The 17,446-nt window shown below is 41.2% G+C and overlaps 2 protein-coding genes and 1 long non-coding RNA gene across 3 annotated transcripts in view; 2 read left to right on the forward strand and 1 right to left on the reverse strand.

Annotated features, from left to right (window-relative positions):
* Positions 1-5,813, forward strand: part of VPS13A (vacuolar protein sorting 13 homolog A) — a 163,136-nt gene extending 157,323 nt beyond the window's left edge. Inside the window, exon 72 of the mRNA XM_087822709.1 lies at positions 393-5,813. Within this exon, the coding sequence (XP_087678835.1) occupies positions 393-443 (51 nt within the window). The 3' untranslated portion in view covers positions 444-5,813. The remainder of the gene's footprint in view (positions 1-392) is intronic.
* A 1,913-nt stretch (positions 5,814-7,726) lies between these two features.
* Positions 7,727-14,291, forward strand: LOC107544885 (uncharacterized). Its single transcript, XR_001603951.2, has 3 exons — positions 7,727-7,753; positions 12,684-12,842; positions 13,854-14,291. It is a non-coding gene; the product is annotated as an uncharacterized LOC107544885 (long non-coding RNA).
* Positions 14,292-15,447: 1,156 nt separating this feature from the next.
* GNA14 (G protein subunit alpha 14) overlaps positions 15,448-17,446 on the reverse strand; it is a 121,439-nt gene continuing 119,440 nt past the window's right edge. The window contains exons 6-7 of the mRNA XM_087823185.1: positions 16,592-16,745; positions 15,448-15,638 (exon numbers count right to left, since the gene is read on the reverse strand). Coding sequence (XP_087679311.1) covers positions 15,448-15,638; positions 16,592-16,745 — 345 coding nt within the window. The remainder of the gene's footprint in view (positions 15,639-16,591; positions 16,746-17,446) is intronic.

Here is a 17,446-nt window from a genome sequence, read left to right on the forward strand (position 1 = left end):
GTTTGTGATATAGAATTGGCATAGATTGGAAGGAATTTTGTGTAGGTAATTTTCACACTGAATTTATATATAATATTCAGTCCAGCTGCCAAATTACCCTTCCTCTCAGGATGGTTCATTTTAATTTTCTTATTCTGAAGGTGAACATTCAAGTTCAGTGACCTTAGAAAAACATCATTCTCACTGTTAGATAAAACTCAGTACCACTGACCTGACCGCCTGGGCCATTTAAGTGAGTGAGTGATCTGTTACCAGGATGAATTGGATGGTTGCCTGTGATTGGGCACCTGACTAAACTGGAAGGCCTACGTCTACATTTCCATTCATTGCATTTTGAGTTTCATTGCAAGTCCATAGATGTAAGCAAATATTGGTTTATTTCCTCACAACAGTGGATCCTCACAAAGCTAGAAGAAGCCAGAGAACCTTCCCCGAGCCTCTGATGGAGGGAGCACTGCCGGAAGACACAGTGATTAATCGTCGCAGCTTCCACCTCGGACCTTCCAGAACCCGTTGGGGAAGAATAGTACAGAAGTAATTTCAAGTGCAAATATATGTATATATGTATCAGTTAGAATCAGGTAAAACAGCTATTGATTAAAATATTTCAACTCTTTGGGGCTCCATCTGGTTTTCTAACTTGAATCATGCATCGGGTTAAAATTCTAATGATTTTAAAAGAGAAACGTTTCTTTTATAAATCTTAAATATTTGCTCCAGGTGATTTCTGCAGTGGTGGAGATATTGCCCATGTTTAGCTTTCATATGGAGCGAGGTTTAATGTTCCTAGTTTACACTTTGAACTTCTCTCGTGCTCACTTCCAACTCCCTGAATAAGTGATGGGAGTGATCAATCAGTGGTCAAATCAAACATTGCCTCTGTGGTATCAAGAGAATTTTAGTGGTGATTTCTTTAGAAACATGAAGTTCTTTTTTACAGAAATATTTTGATATTATTTTCCTTATTTTTATAAAGGATAGGTTTGAACTATACTTCAAATGCACAGCATGAATATAAAAAACAATCTTTTTATATATAATATAATAGAGATTGAACAATACCCTTTCAAGCCTCATCGTAAGAAAGGCTTGAAGAGTGAGTGTTTGTACCCCAAAGGAGAGAGCCCGTCTCAGAACTCTGAAGCCTTAGCAATAGCTCCTCAGGCCGTCTCCATGGCATCTACTTGGCTTAACCAGCTCATGTTTTTAATAGATTGCCAACTTTAAAGGGAAATTCCTGAAGCCTTAGCAATACCAACTTTCCACTCACTGGTAATATGAAATAAACAAAACCTCCACCTTCTTCAATAGGAGTTATGCTTCAGAGCAGAGAGCGCCTCTCACAGCCAGTGTCTCTACCCCGAAGTCTAACCCAGTAGCCTGTCCTGTTGGTAACAGATTGAGAATTTCCAGTTTGCTTTTTCTACAGTTATTCAAATGAGAATCATTCTATTAAATGTAAAGTGCATCAGAACAGAAATCATTAGTAAAAATAAGACCATGGGTTTTTTTCCTTGGTTTTTTGTTCAGAAACCTTAATATTCATGGGCTTTCTCAAGTGAAAGGAGACGAGTGTATGACTGAGAACCGTGAAGGGAATGAAGCAGTGTCTTAGGTATTAAATAATACAGAGTATTTGATGCATGTTGTATGTGCCATGAAATTGTTACAAACTCTTTTTGGGATTGGAGACTGTATAATAAATAGTTGTGAAAGGGTTCCTCAAACCCTTGCTTTGTTGTAAAAGCTAAAATAAACAGCATGCCAGACTGTAATTATGTTTCTTCCTGACCAAATCCTGCTACTCAATACTATTGATTGTCCTTTGATTATAAAAACACATTGTTTATTGTCAGTCGTTTCCCCCAAAATGTTGTGTTTTTTTGCTGAACATAAATTGAATCGAAAGAAGACAGATTCCAAATCACATGATCCTGTGTGCTCCCTTCGTGACCTTTGCTCAGAGGAACACATTTTCTCTGTTGCTGAGCACTTCCAGCGTTACCTGCATTGGAGTGAAACCTAGAAGCAGAGGTAGACAGACAACTCAGCAGGGCGCCCTTGTCCAAAATGTTGCTTTACTGGAGTCCCATTCAGTACCATTGGCCGTTAAGGACCTCATTACCTACTCCAGTTTCATTTTATTCTCAGAAAAAAATACAGGCCCGTGACTCCGTGGGTGTCCCCTGGCAAAGGGCAAAAGCCTGAAGGATGGCAGAGAGATTGTTCTGGTGTCCCCTGGAGCCAGCAGCAGTGGGTGTTTTAACTGCTACGCAGGCAGAGCTCCTGTGCCTCTCCTTCCTCTTCCCTCACCAATAAGAACCTAGAAATGTCTATTCTTATTTTTTCTCTACCATTCATCTACCTGTCAATACCTCTTGCCACTTCTTCTGTTTCTTAAGTAGAAAGACCCAGAATGTCAAGAGCAGTAGTTTTTCAGTTGTCTTAGAAGATTGTCTTCGAGACAGTAGATCAGACGCATCAGTCTTTTTAGGGTTTTGAACACTTTGCAATTATGTGTTCGATTCTGTGTTCTTTCTTCTTAAATATTATCGAGGCCGTAATCTTCTTAATTTGAAAGCAGTCTGCCCTGAATTCTGTTTTACTACATTTAATGGCTTTCCGTTTGAGAACTTTAAGCTTGTTTGGTAGTTGCTATGGAACGAGGTCCTGAGTATTACGTCATTTCTTTCTTTGTATTACTTGTTAGCTATATATTCTGGCTCATGAGTGTTGTGCGAAACCCAAGGCAGTGTGTCTGTTTCTTGCCAGCTCTCCTCCAGAAAGCTATGGTCATTAGTAACAGCAACTTGGATTTCTGGTATAAAAAGAAGCTTGTGATTTCCTCACCTTTGCAAAATACTCTCCGAACCGAAGAACATGTGCCCTTCTCCAAAGGCTCCCCCATTTCAGTGTGTGTATCAGTTGCTGCTTCCTGAGCGTCAGCAAGACTGTGGGGTTTTTCTCATCCTAAGTTTAGCACAACTGAGTTATTTTCTGGTCCCTAAATAATCATTACCAGCTGCATGCAGTCCCTCCCTGTCCCTCTCTCCCCCACAGTCCTAGTCCATTCCAACTATCCTGTGGCCTCAAGTAAGAAAATTTTCTTAACTTTTTCTATTATAATTGTTTCTCTTTTTTTCTAATGGAAGTAGCAGTAATATTATCTCCATGAATATGTATGTATCTATGGAAATATCCTATAAATAGTATTCTATTTCTATCTGGTTAAAAGACTGTGCTTCAAACTGTAAGTCTGAATCCATTAGTAGTCCATGAAATCAGTTTAACAGTTCAAGACCTAGTATATTTTAAAAATGGGATAGAAAAGAAAATAAGAGCAGTGCAGTATCAAGACCGAACATTGTTTCCTGAAATATTGTTTCAGTTAAATACTCTATACTGTGTGTACTGGGTCACAATATAAAATCGTATTTCCTATTGTGAATTGCAGTTTAGAAAAAAGCAAAACTGAAAACCTTGGAAGCCATTGCTGTAGGAGGCGTGGGCCCGCCAGTGATCGTTGGAACATTCGGATTGTGTAGCGTCTGACCTTAGATGGGGCGGGAGACCCACCGCCCAGGGAGTCTGCGGGTGTGAGCACGTCTTTTTCGCGCGAATGAGAAGACAGGGTAGCTGTTGTTATGGTTTATAAAGTGTTTTCCTTCGCGGCGGGTATCAGGACCCACTAAAATCAGGCATCAGTGGGACCAGAAAAGGCATAGAAAAGTTCAGTTCACAGACAGCACCCAAAAAAGGCCACAGGATAGCATTTAACTTGATGTGTTTCAACCTCTTTCCCACTAAGCATTTTACTAGGACTGGGGACAGAAGTTCTTATAAGTAAGCTGAGTTTGCTTCATCTGCCTTCTGTCTGAGTCATCACACAGGTAGCTGAGGCTCTTAAAAATAGGGAGCTTATGCACAGGGTATATTCTTGTGGGGCCAAAACATTGATTCACTGGAGGGTGCTATAAAAATGCCAATGCAGTTTAGCTGAAGATCATTTTATTTCCTCATTTCTGTAGGATTCAAGTAGAAATGTAGATAACTTGCATTCCTTATGCAACGTTCAAAACGAAAGATACTAACTCTGATTTTCTTCGGTGCTACCCTGTTATCACTGATAGCTCCCTTACATACTCTCCAGGGAACCGTTCACCCTCCTGCTCAAGCCTTTGAAATGATCCCTTCCCGCTAATGGTAACCTAATCAAATTAATTAGTTAAACTTTTTACGATTCTTGTTTATATTTTTTATAATTGGCCAATACAGCTATGGGCGCAGACTTTCCCCCCACACTTTCCTTTCTGCCACTGCTGGTGTAAAGCAGTACAGGCTTCAGGGCCGTGCTGAAAGCAGGTCAGCCCGTGTGCTGAGAAGATGCTGGATCTTACGTGCGTGTTGCTCGCTCTTGAGTCCGCTCTGACTCCCGGTGACTCTATGAATGAGTGATGGCCACAGTGTCCTGTCCTCAGCAGCCCTGCTCAGCTCGGGAAGGCTCCCGCCTGGGGCTTCCTGGAGGAGTCAACCCACCTCACATCTGCTCATTTCCTGCTGCCTTTCTTTCCCCAGCATCATCTTTCCAAAGAACCCTGCCTTCTCGTGATGTGCCCAAAGTAGGACAGTCTTACTGTACTACCAACCTCCTTCATGTTTCTTTACTTGAAACCTTTTTTACTTTATTTCCTCCTTTTGTAAAAAAAAAAAAAAAAAAAATTATCGTATTTTAAAGTCTTACTTTAGAATTACAGATTAGTTCTTTTTTAAAAGTATTTCATTTAAAAAAATAAATAAATAATTTTGGTTACCCAAAGAGCTACGTGAGAAGTGTAACTTCCACTTTTATAGTCTATATGAGTATACTTAAAATTTTTTTACTATATACAAATACACACTGATTTGCAGTATAGTTTAACGCCTGCTATGATAGACATCTTCCAACCTGAACATCCCTGTCGCTGAACACCATTCATTTAGTATTGCCGATACCTTAGTAATGCGTTTCTCCTGTGGTGTCCTTGTAACAAGAACCCCTGTGAGAGTGGTATAATGTCTAATAATCAGAACTGTACTTAAAATAGAACATGTTGGAAAACCCCAACATTTTTTATTATGTTCTCATACCACCAGCATGCCATTGGCTACCCAAAAGTTACCGACTTAGGGACTGAAAAACATCAAGTGAAAGTGCAGATTACATTGAAATGTTCTCAATGATAATCATTTCATAGCCACCCTCACAAACTGCTAGAAATTGTGTCTGGGGCTTGTTGCAAGGTCAGATAGATTGTCACAGACTTTTAAAAATGATCGTCTCTGTATGTGAATATGTATAGTACATATAAAAATGAATTTTTCAGGGAATGTGCACTTTAAAAATACTTTCTTACTGGTTTTTGTATTGACCAAATAGTGCTTCTTTGGAATGCTTATTCTTTGGTAAAAATATGGTCTTTGATGATAATTAGTTTTTTAAATATCTATTTCTGTATCACTGCAATATTTCTCCACCTTTGTGTTCCTTATCTCTTTAATGTGGGCTCCTGGCCCAGCTGCCTGTTGCATAGCCTCTGCATTGCTTCTGTGTATTCTGATAATTTATAAACACAAATGTTTAGAGTGAAGTTCTTCCTCCTGAAATTCACTTTAGTCTTTTTCCCCCCCTGAAAATTGGTTGGCTATGCTCACTGATAACTTTTCTAAACAATAATTATTTCTTGCTCTTTATTGGTAGAATTAAATTGCTTGGTCATATGATTGCCCAGTTTAATTATGTATATCTTTTTCAAATAAATTAAGTCAAATAAAGATTTCTGATTTTCAGTTCATCTCTGTTTTTTGTTAACTGGTTGAACTAGAAACATTACCAATAAGCCTTTTCTCGCTTCTCTGAACTCCACCCTCTTTGGGGCCCGAGTAAGTGTGGATAACTAACAGATTGCCAAGCTCCTGATTTTTCAGTCAAAGCCAGCCGACAGCATTCCAGGCCATCATGATTGTTGCTGACTAAGAGCTTGAGTGGGAAAACTTGCTAAATTCTTAAGCATCAAGACTGCCTTTCAGTCTCAGAAGACTTCAAATGGCTCAATTCTGCAGTAAGTAATGAATATCTTTTGAAAGAAGGGCTAGGAGAGAATTTTCTACTTGCAGAATTAATATTGACAGAAATCATTAATTCACCTTTGATTGGAGATGTCAGCCTTTTCCTTACTTCAGAAAATACTTCACTAACTTTTGTTATGATTTATCCCACAGCCCTCCTGCAACTAGAAGTGGTTAAAGGCCATCATCTTGTATGTTTTGTCAGCCAAAGCTAAGTTAAAAATAACAATAACTTAATGCTAGAAAGTGCTTTACATTTTTTTAAATCCCACATTTTTTAATTGCCCTCATTACTGATTCTCTTGAGCCCTTTTCCTGTTGATTGGAAGATCAGAAGCAGTTCGTGATGGTTAGTGCATGGTGCCCCCCTTCCCAAGGTGGTCTCGCTTCTCGTTTGTTATGTTTCTCGATATCCTTAAGAGCTCCTTCCCTGTCTCTTTGTTCTCTTGTGCAAATTTTTCTGGCTATTTCTGGACCTTTACTATTCCAGATAAAATTCTAACATCAGTTTCTCAGGTTCCACAAAAACCGTTGCTTTTGCATGCATTTCTTGAGTGAAAGTTTATAAAGCTTAATGTCGCCGTGGTAGAATCTCTAGCTGTCAGCATAACCCCTGTCTCCTGTCACTGAGGCGCGTCTTGAACCGCTTTGCACTCGGCAGTGTTCCAGCAGGATGGGAGCCGCCTGTCCAACAGGCTGGCAGGGGGCTGAGCACAGCTCCCGGGCGCCGGCCCACTTGCCCAGCGCGCCCAGCCAACCTGGGACAGCTTGTAGGCCGGCTGGGGGTGAGACGTGTCATGCCTTAAATCCCTACGTGATGCGCGCGCGTGTCTGTATATGTGTGCACACCTTCAAGTAAAAAGCAGCAACGAAACCGTCTTGGGCCTTGAGCTTGAAGCACTTTCCAGGCGATTCTGCTTCTGCTTCTGCTTTTCTGAGCCAGCTGTTCAGGGGATTCCAAGGTAACGTGATGAACGAGCACAGACCTGCCCTGAAAGGGAAAGTGCAGGGGGGCAGAATACGCCCCCCTAAGATATGCCTCTTTGGCAGAAGGCTTTCTTGAGCTGATTATTTTTAAGAAACAGCAAACACGGGAAAAGCCCTGAAAACCCAGTAGAAGTTCACCTTTCATAGGGAAGTTTACATTTTAAGAGAAACCGCATGTGTAAAGGTGTCTGCCTCTCCGTACCTGGAAGAGGGTGACTCTAAGTCACAGGAAACTCTCATCAGTGGAGAAGCTTCCAATAAATCTGCGAAACAACCCTCCCCTCGTTTGCTGTGCTTTTCCTGGTAACCTCCTTTAACTGGCCTTTCCCGCCCCCAACATCTTTCTTGTGTCTTTAGCTGAAGAAGGTATTTAAGGGGATGGCTTTGGCCCTTTTGGGGAGTTACCCAATTTTCCTGGGTCTCTCTCGCGTATGCAGGAGGTATGGGTACATATATCTGTACATAACACAGGGATACATGTTATTAAACTTGTTTTTCTCCTGTTAACCTATCTTTTATTACACAGGGGTGGCGTCTCAGTCAGGAACCTGGAAGGGAAGAGAAAAAACCTTTTTCTTCACAGTTTGGCAGCTCCTGATGGGACCTGCTGCGATTCCGTTCTTGCTCTGGAGCCTGCCGACAGGATCCTGGAGCACTGAGGGTAAGAATTCTTACCAAAGTCAGCTCTCCCCATCTTGTAGAGCCCAGTGGAGAGAGGATGGAAAGTTCACTTGTCTGTTCCTTTCCATAACTTAGACAAGCAGGAGTAAATATCTGTATGAACTAGTTCCTCGGGTGCAGAGATTCTGGAAAGGATTTTACTGTATTCTTGTTTTCTGTTGACCCCTTTCCTCCCTGAGACGTTTTCTTTTGTCTCTGTCTTTTGTGTCATTTGTCCTGAGGAGGAAAACCATAGGCCAGATGAAACTTTCCTTTTGTCTTTGCCTGTGTCTTAAGAGCTTGGCGTTCTGACCAGCTCAAGAATACTCTCTGGTCTCCGCCAGCCAGAAGATGCAAGTATAGGCTCGTCTCTGGCAGCCAAGTGAATAGGCTGGGAATCTGAGAGACAGCGTGCTAAGCAGCATTCTCTTTGTCCCATAGCGCCAGCTCGCAGGACAGTTTGTCTTATGGGGTCCCGGTCTGTGAGGGGCCTTCCTGTCTCTGGGAGTGAACTTTCAGATCTTGTGAGGACTGCATCTTCTGCACTCTCTTTGGGGATGTCTCATGCCCATGGTTAAGTCATAAAAAGGCTTATTGGTTTGAGTTGATATTGAAAGTAATACACCGTTGAAGATCCTACTTATCAATGGCTAATGATGGATCCTTTAAATTGGAAAATCTTTTATAGTTAAAAAAACTTTTTAGAGAGATCACATTCTAAACATTTGTCTTCCTGGTACCTAATGGAATGATCAAATTGGAAAGAGGACATGAAAGAGTGTGGCAATCCAGCCTTAGGGACTCACTCAACAAGATGAAATTACAGAGCTCTTTTTACCTACACTTTCAGAAGATCCTAGGAGATTTAGAAAAGAGAAAGATCGGTGGCCATTCACAACCCCACTCACAGGAGCTGTGATTGGCCACTAAGAGGTGTTGATCCCCCCCACGATTGTACTGTAGTTGTCAGATAAGCAGATAGCTTCTAGGGAACCGTCCTCACAGAGGAAGCAGGTGACCAGAGTATCTCCCAGATCCTCCTGCAAATAATCGGGAAATGGGTCAGCTGGGCAATAATAGAGGCTTTCCCTCCTAAAGAGAGTTGGTCCAAGGTTGAATTTATACACTCAAAAAGAGCATTTGAAGGCTTTTCTTGAAGGCTTTATACAGACTCTACAAAGGCATACTGCATTAGACCCTGACATTTCAGAACATAGGAATCTTCTGATTTCCATCTTAGAATGGACATCTCCCTGATATAAAGAAGCGAATTGAAAATAATGTATTTGGATGGACAGGTCAGCCCCATGATGATATTCACTCTCACCCAATTGTTTGTGGAATTGGAAACAACTGTATTTGTCTTACAAATCTTTACCAAACCAGAAATGCAGTTCTACAGGCAATACAACATCACCTCTCCTTACCAATCCCCAAAACTCCTCCTCTCTTCATCTCAAAATGCTTGTAGACATTGTAAAAGATTGGGTCATTGCTAACAGAATTGTCCTGCACTTAGGAGGAAAAAATTAAAGAGTAATGACACTAAATATCTGATAAATGGAAACACACCAATACCCCTTGGAGAAAACTTGGATACTTCCTCTCTGCCTTTGAGATGCAAATTTTCTACCCCCATCTTCTTTAGGACCTGAGAGCCATCTCTTTGAAATGCAAACTTTAAAAAGATGATTCTCATCAGAAGAAAAAAGCTATTTAGAAATTGGGCAAAAGAAAAAAACACACACCTTGTTGTCTACTCCACAAATATTGGTGGAAAAAAGTTTTAGCCATCTGAGTAGGTAAACTTAACTTAGTCCATTAACTTAACACAATTTGGATCTAACCATTCTTTTATAAACTATTGAGTTATGTATTATTATACCTGATTCATGGCTAAAATTTTGTAACAGTAGCCACAAGGTCTCTGTTTGTACGTATATATATATGTCTGTATATGCATGCTGTAGATATGTGAGATTGTTTTACCTCCAGATGGTATGGCAACATTTGGAAAAGAGCTGTATTCATTGGCTTAAAAATGTGCGCTTACGTGAAATAAGTATTTCTAGACTCTCAGAAATATGGAAACTAACTCAAATGTTTTCTAAGTCTACATGATCTGGGGAAACATTCAGTAAATAATAGTTTAAGTTGGTTTAATTAAAATAGACAAGTGTTCAAATTTGTCAGAATTGGATATAATGCAGACACACAACCAGGGTTTATTCATTAAGGAGGTTTGTGTTACCTGTTACAAAATTCATCAGCAAGAAAAATAACAGAATCAAAGAACATATGTTTATAAGCATAACCCACAGACACAGACATTTGTTGGGGAAAGCCTGGGGGTGGGATGGATGTAGGGTGCAGGGGATCAGTGGGGATAAAAAGGGGACATCTGTAATATTCTCAACAATAAAGATAAAGAAACACTAAAAAAAAAGAAAACAGGATGATGGATCACTTTGTTTAATGGCTCATGAAATTTTCAGGAGTAATCTAAATATGGTTTTTAAGAACAAGTGAATTAAATAGGTGTAAGTGCAATGAACTTTTAAACAATTACGAGGTTTTATAACATGTCCTCTTTAAAATAGCTTCCAAATCTTTTTGATAACTTGAAACCTTAAAATTTTGCTAAGTTAAATAATAGAAATTCATTCACTATTTAGACCATTTTCAAATAAGATAAAGTACTGAAACGTTCATTACTGAATATAGTTTTATCTGCTCTTGGCTTTTTATTACAAAGAAACTAAACATATTTGGGCCTGTTACTGAACATCTTGTGCTACATTGCAAAGCTGTACTACGAAGAAGCATATGCTTCTAGAAATTATGAAAAGTATTAAGAAACTTGCCAGTCTACTTAATGTTGGTGTGTAGCAGTTCCAAATTGCCTACTTCTTAGTTTTCAATAGAAATTAAGGTTTCAAAGGTTGGGAATTCTAATTATTACATGTAATTAAAACTGTAGAAATCGTAAGGGAAACAGTTCTATGTGCATGGAAAGTAAGATGTGTTTTTAGTTAAGAAAAGGCATGAGGTAGGGAGACGAGTTTGTTACGGGAAAGAGAGTGACTTTGTCCTGAAGTACAACCAGTTGTTTCAAAACTGCAAAGAGGAGAACAAGTACAAAATAATGGACATAGAAAGCTGGGGCGTGAGAGAGAGAACCTGTGTACCTAAGGCAGCTAAAGTGGACTGAATCTATTATAAGGATTTAAAGATAAGCTTTAATATCCATAGTGTACTTAGATAAAACTGAAACTTAATTTTCTTTCATCTGCGAACAGGGTTTCCGTGGGCTCTTCCTGATAAAAGATTGTGACAGGTTTTTTAATCTGCCTAAGAAAGCAAGGATTTTGTTTTACTAAAATAATCGTGCGCTTCCTGTCATCTTTATCACCAGATCTTTGATTACTTAAGAAAACCAAGTCTTCTCACGATTAAGAGCTAAGTTTTGCTCACAACTGTGTAACTTCCTGGATCTGCCTTTAAAATCTTTTCTTTCACTTTGGTTAAAAAGGTAATTAAGTATTGTTTCATAATGACCTGTGATCCTATTTTGTCAAGTGTCCAAAACTTTTGATATTTTGGGAAAACTTCTGAAAATAAGTCCTTTTGACCTTGAACTAACTTGTAATTTTTCAGAGACCCCCCCCAGGGCATCTTAAGATTTCTCTCTCCTGTAAAAAAGGTATTAAACTAACTAGGCTTTTGTTATATTACATGGGAAGGAATTGCAAATAAGCAATGCAAAAAAATTTTTAGATATTTGTAGGAAAACATGTTATTAATATGTGTTTTGGAAATTGTATGAAAGTTCCTGGAAATCTGATATGTCCTAGTATAATAGTTATCACTGTAACTCGAGGTATCTTAAAATGTCACAGAAACAACCAAATGTCCTTGTTGATTGCATTATGATAAACTATCATCAGATCTTTAACCATGACCACTTTTTGTTGTTGTTAATCCTTACCTGGGGATATTTTTCCCTTGATTTTTAGAGAGAGTGAGAGGGAGGGGGAGAGACACAGAGAGAGAAACATCACTGTGATAGACACACATTGATTGGTTGCCTCCAGCATGCACCCGGACCAGGGCCAGGGCTAGAGCCTGCAATGGAGGTCCACGCCCTTGACTAGGAATCGAACCCGTAACCCTTCAGTCCGCAGGCCGTTGCTCTAGCCACTGAGCAAAACCAGCTAGGGCTAACCATGACCATTTTATTTTATATTTTATTTTATTTTATTTTAAATATATCTTTATTGATTTCAGAGAGAGGAAAGGAGAGGGAGAGAGAGAGATAGAAACATCAATGATGAGAGAGTCATTGATCGAGCCCGCAACGCGGGCATGTGCCCTGACCGGGAATCGAACCCCGATCGCCTGGATCCTAGGTTGATGCTCAACCGCTGAGCCATGCCCGGCCGGGCAAACCATGACCATTTTAGTCTTTTGTCATTTATAGAAATTATTGTTTTGCTTTTGCAAAGTGCTTCATCTTCACAGAGATTCATGGGAAGGACTCTGAAAGGACAGGTTCCTGGTAACTTGCAGAGCACACCATTGAACTAAATAAGAATTAACCAAGAAAATTCTAAGGAAAAAGTGGATTCATAAAACCGCTAACAAAAGGTCAAGACTTTATGATCTGGAACTGAATGAAATAACAAGGATGGTTATAATTTTTATAACTTTTTAACATTTTGTTTTTCCAGATTTAAGGAAACTTTTTTCTTTTCTCCTAAACTATCTATGACTTATAGCAATTTGGCAAGTTCACCTTTGTGAACAAGATGAAACAGTGACTCTTCTCCCTGCCTGATTCCTCCAGAATTTGGAAATTCTGAGTATTCTTGTTTTCATGACAACACAGTTATTTGCGTAAGTTCAATAAGAATCTGTTTTCCTTGTAACAGGACACAATTGGAAACACTGGTTTTATTACCAAGACTTTGGAAAGTCACGTTTGAGAATATGCAAAGAATCATGTGTGACCAGTTTTACGGACTTTTAATAAAGCCCCTTGGAAAAGCCACCTGGTACCTTGCTTGTAGGTTTGCTGGCAGCCTTACCAGGTAAGTAAGGAAGGTCACTTTCTGGCAGGTGCAGGAACCTCAGGATATATTGGGGACCTCGAGAAGAGAGGGAGGAAATAACCCAGATGCATAGGTATTGCAGGCAAAGTGTGAGGGCAAGACCTTCCCTTGGCTTCCTAGGCTTGAGAGGCTTTTAAAAAGTCCAACCTGAGATTCCTATGGAAAGTTCCAGCAAAGCAGATTTTTAAATGCCTCTATGTGGTCAATCACTATTCTTGCTGCACTTATGTAAATAATCAGGTCAAGTTTATTGAGACTAGATTTATTTTGCAAACAAATTAATTTTACTATAATTTTCTTCAGTAAAAATGGGGATAAAAATGATGCTTCAGTAGAACTGTAATGCTCCTTGAGGGTGTCTGATTCTAGCCCTGTTAACTGTCTGCGGTTTCCTTTTCTGCCTGAAATCCAACTGGATCTTGAATTCTTCTAGTTTTTTCAAACAATCTGACTACAACTCTTCAAACTAAAGTTTCCAATTTTCCCCCCATTCTTTTGATTCAGAATCACTACAAACAAATTTTATGAAATTCCTAGAAACCTGATATGCCCTGGTATGTTTATCACTTGTAGTTCTCATCTTAAATAATATTTGCTTGTCAGTGGGATTATAATGAACTCCCAGCAAGTCTTTAACCATAGCCACTTTTTAGTCTTTGTCATTCATAGAAGTTACTGTGTTCTTGTAAAAGAGTTTCCCAAAGCCCTGCAAACTGAATGTGGGTAACCTGACATCAGCTTCAGCTAATTGGTCCCAGTAGGTCCTGTTCAGACACTCCTCGTGCCTGTTGTGTGGGCCACTCAGAAAGTTTACAGAATTCCCGGTGACATCAGAGACATTCAAACTGCAAATATGCTTCATCTAGAAGCCTTCTGACTGGCTGCCCTTGGGACTCTGAGTTTATAATTTGCTCCAACCATTAACCTTGGTTTTCTTTGGTTTCCATAGAAATGCCTCTTATTAAATATCTCACTGCTCCCACCATATAGGCCTAACTTTGGGAGCCCACCTGCAACACCACTTCCTAAAATGAGACACAGCCATTGAACTGACCTATTCTCAAGAGACTGGTTCAAGGAAATAATTCAGCTATCGACTCAGCTGCTGGACTGTGAAACTCCTTTAAAGTTTCAAAGGTAAGACTGAAAGGGGGCAGAACACACCACCCCAGAATATGCCGCTTTGGCATAAGGACTTTTTTCAGCTGATCATTGTTTAGAAACAGCAGACACAGGAAAAGCTCTGAAATGTAGAAGTAGTGACCCTTTCGTGGGGGAAATTATCATTTATGAGAGAAATATCCATTTGTAAGGGTGTCTCCCTCTCTATACCTGCAGAAGGATGACTCTAAATTCCAAGAAACTCATCAATGGAGAAGGTGCCAACTTTAATCTGCGAAACCACTTTACCCTTGTTTACTGTGCTTTTCCTGGTAACCTCCCTTAACGGGCCGCCCCCCCCCCCCCCCACCAGAGGGCGGTGACTTCCGTGGAGTGACTGTTTTCCTGGGTATCTCCCATGTGCACAGGAGGAATGCATGCTATTAGGCTTGTGTTTTTCTCCTGTTAAGCTCTCTCATTATTACAGGAACAGATCTCAGCCCCAAACCGAGAAGGTAGAGGTAAAATCACTTTTCCTCTCCTAGAAGGACATTGGGAACATTTCTGAGCAGTTAACTGTAAAGTTACAGCATTTTTCTGTCTAGCAGCAGAACCATAACGCAACCATGAGCTCAAAGAAACACAGCGTCCAGTGCTAATGGCAGAATGGTGTATTCTTGGCCTCCTCGAAAGGCACAGCGCACGTGGTTCAAACAGCACAGCTCTGGTGGCTGCCAGAACTCTGGCAGGGTTACATCACATTCGTTAAACAGTGGGGGCTTTTAGCTATTTCATATGTTTATAAGGCCTGGTCACATACACTGGGATATATATACACACATGCTTTTCACCGGTATAACACGTGTGATCTAGAGCCCATTTACCTTATGTCAGCTTTGGCTTCTTGGTGACCCAAGTGTGGAAAACCAAATTAGATGTACCAACACAGTCATTAATTTGACTTAGAAAGTTAACACAAAAAAAGAACCATTTAAAAAAAATCTTTGGTGGCATGTTAAAGGCATCATACTTTTCAGCATAGAGAGAGAAAAACAAAAATGCCTCAAATTAGTAGATTTAATAAAAAGCTTAACTTATTTTAAAAAACAGAAAAGTCACGCAAATTAATCCTAGAGGTCCCAAGGCACAATCTCTAAATTAACAGCCCACCCCCGTTACGTGATTTTTTTAATGGCTGTTAAACACACAAATTTATTTTTTTAAAAAAAACAAAACAGCAAATCACAGTGACTTTTTAAAACTCTATAAAACCTCAAATTCAATAATTACACAAAATCTTACAGCCAGAAGTCAAGAAAAGAAATATAAAAACAATTTGGGATTCAAGGTTTTTTTAAAGTGTCGCTGAACTGAAATGTCTTACAAGCTCCATGGGCCGTGGCCGGGGGACAGCGTGGTGCTGCCCAGCGGGCCAAGGGGCCGAGTCCCGTGTCCCGTGTCCCCCGCGGCGCGGGGACAGCTGCTACACGAGGTTGAACTCCTTCAGGTTCAGCTGCAGGATCGTGTCTTTCACAGCAGCGAACACGAAGCGGATGTTCTCCGTGTCGGTGGCACACGTGAAGTGGGAGTAGATGACCTTCTCCTTGTCGGGATTCTGGTCTTGATAGAGCTTCAGGATAAAGTCTCTGGCCGCTTTGACATCCTGCTTCGGCCCTGGTCACAGTGAGGGTGAGAGAAGAGACACACTCACCAGCAGGTAGGCCCCCCCTGAACTCCGGGCACGCTTGTTCTCATTTGGGCTCTTTCTTGAAGCTGTCTTATGTCTGGAGAATAGTTATAGCTCATGAACCTGTACAAGAGGGTGTTAAAGTGTCTGCCGGTATCTGAGCATTGCACTCTAAGGCAACGTGTGGAAGAAAGCGACGTGACCCGACTGACCTCTCTGACACGGGCCACTTTCGAAGAGCGGTCATTCTTACTAACTCAGGCGGGCAGACGGGGGCTGGGAGGGGCGGAAGGAAGAAAGTGGGAACTAACGTTGCCAGGCACCCAAGTCTGATTTTAAAGTTTATGGGCCCTGTACTCCGTGGCCAGCACAGTTAATACAGGGAAAAAGTGCTAAAACAGCCCTCCTCTAAATATCAGGGCCAAACCTAGTAACACTTGAGACCTCCGGTACCAGAAGTGATTAGCAACAGGCCACAAACTGGCCTGCCTTGGATGGGTCATGTATACAAAGAACCTCAGTGTCGACCCTGTGTCAGTAAAGGGACTGCCACACTGTAACCGACACATAAGACGTGCCAGTGCTCTGACCAACACTGGGGATGCACAGATAAGTCAGGCACAGTCCCTGCCCTCAGGAGCCCACTGGGAAGACAGCAAGGTGAACCCAGGCCGCCAAGGGAGGTGCACCTGCTGGGGGACAGCCCAGAGGAGGAGCTGCCTGAGCTGGGTCTTGGGGAACAAATTGGAATTAGCAAAGGGAGCTGACAAGTGTATTCCAGGCCTGGGAGAGGCCTGTGTGGAGGTGAAAACACACAATGATGCAACAGGAGCTTTGTTGGAAGGTGAGAAAGGCTGTCAGAGGCAGACCAGGGAGGCCCCTGGGAGCCGTGCAAGGACTCGGGACCGATGTCAGCAAGGTCCACAAGGTGGACACTTACCTGTGTATTCTGGAAAGTAGCTAATTAGATGAGAGTACATGATTTTCTCTTCCAAAAGATCCTTCTTGTTTAAGAACAAAATCACGGACGAGTTGAGAAACCAGGGGTAGGTGATAATGGTTTTGAATAAGGCTTTGCTCTCTTCCATGCGGTTCTAAGGGAGAAAAGGGGAGCTTGGGAAACCACATGTCAAGTCACTGGTTCCATCCCTCTGTCCTCTCACCAGCTGCAGCCTGGGGGTCACTGTCCCTGCTGAAGCTGGTGAGCACGTAGGGCCCCCCTCACTAACCACCCCAAGTTAACATGTAAGGATATAAGAAGGGCTTTTGTGCAATATGGAAAAAGTAAGTTTTTGCCCATATTTGACAAAAGTTGTGTGTGTCATTATTGGGACTTCCAGGTAGAGAAGTTCACAGCTTCCGCCCTGAGATACCCATTTTATTGGGTGTGGCCTGTGGCCTGCAGACTGTGTGTCAGGAGTCCTGGGACTATGAGAGGAAGACTCGCGGGGGGCACGGCCCTTAGAAACGCCGGACACTGGAGAGAAGGGAACCAAGGCTGCTGAGCTCGGACCCTGTGCTACACTTCCCACGCAGGTAATACCGGTGTGCTCGACAAGGGGAACAGGGCCCCTATTTTATGGGTGGGGATCCTGTTGTTCACAAAATGTAAATACTTTCCCAAGCCTCTATCTGGTGGAAATTATGCAGGACAATAGAAAATATTAACTGTTCCTGATTTATGGAGAACAGACTAGGCATGTACAAATCTTATCTGGTGACAACAGTTGTTCCAGGTAGAAATACTCGAGAAAGAGAGCAGAGTGCTAAGAGGAAAGACACAAGAACTTCCCTT

Source organism: Miniopterus natalensis, chromosome 12 (assembly GCF_054644295.1).
Source record: "Miniopterus natalensis isolate mMinNat1 chromosome 12, mMinNat1.hap1, whole genome shotgun sequence".
Taxonomy (NCBI): Eukaryota; Metazoa; Chordata; class Mammalia; order Chiroptera; family Miniopteridae; genus Miniopterus; species Miniopterus natalensis.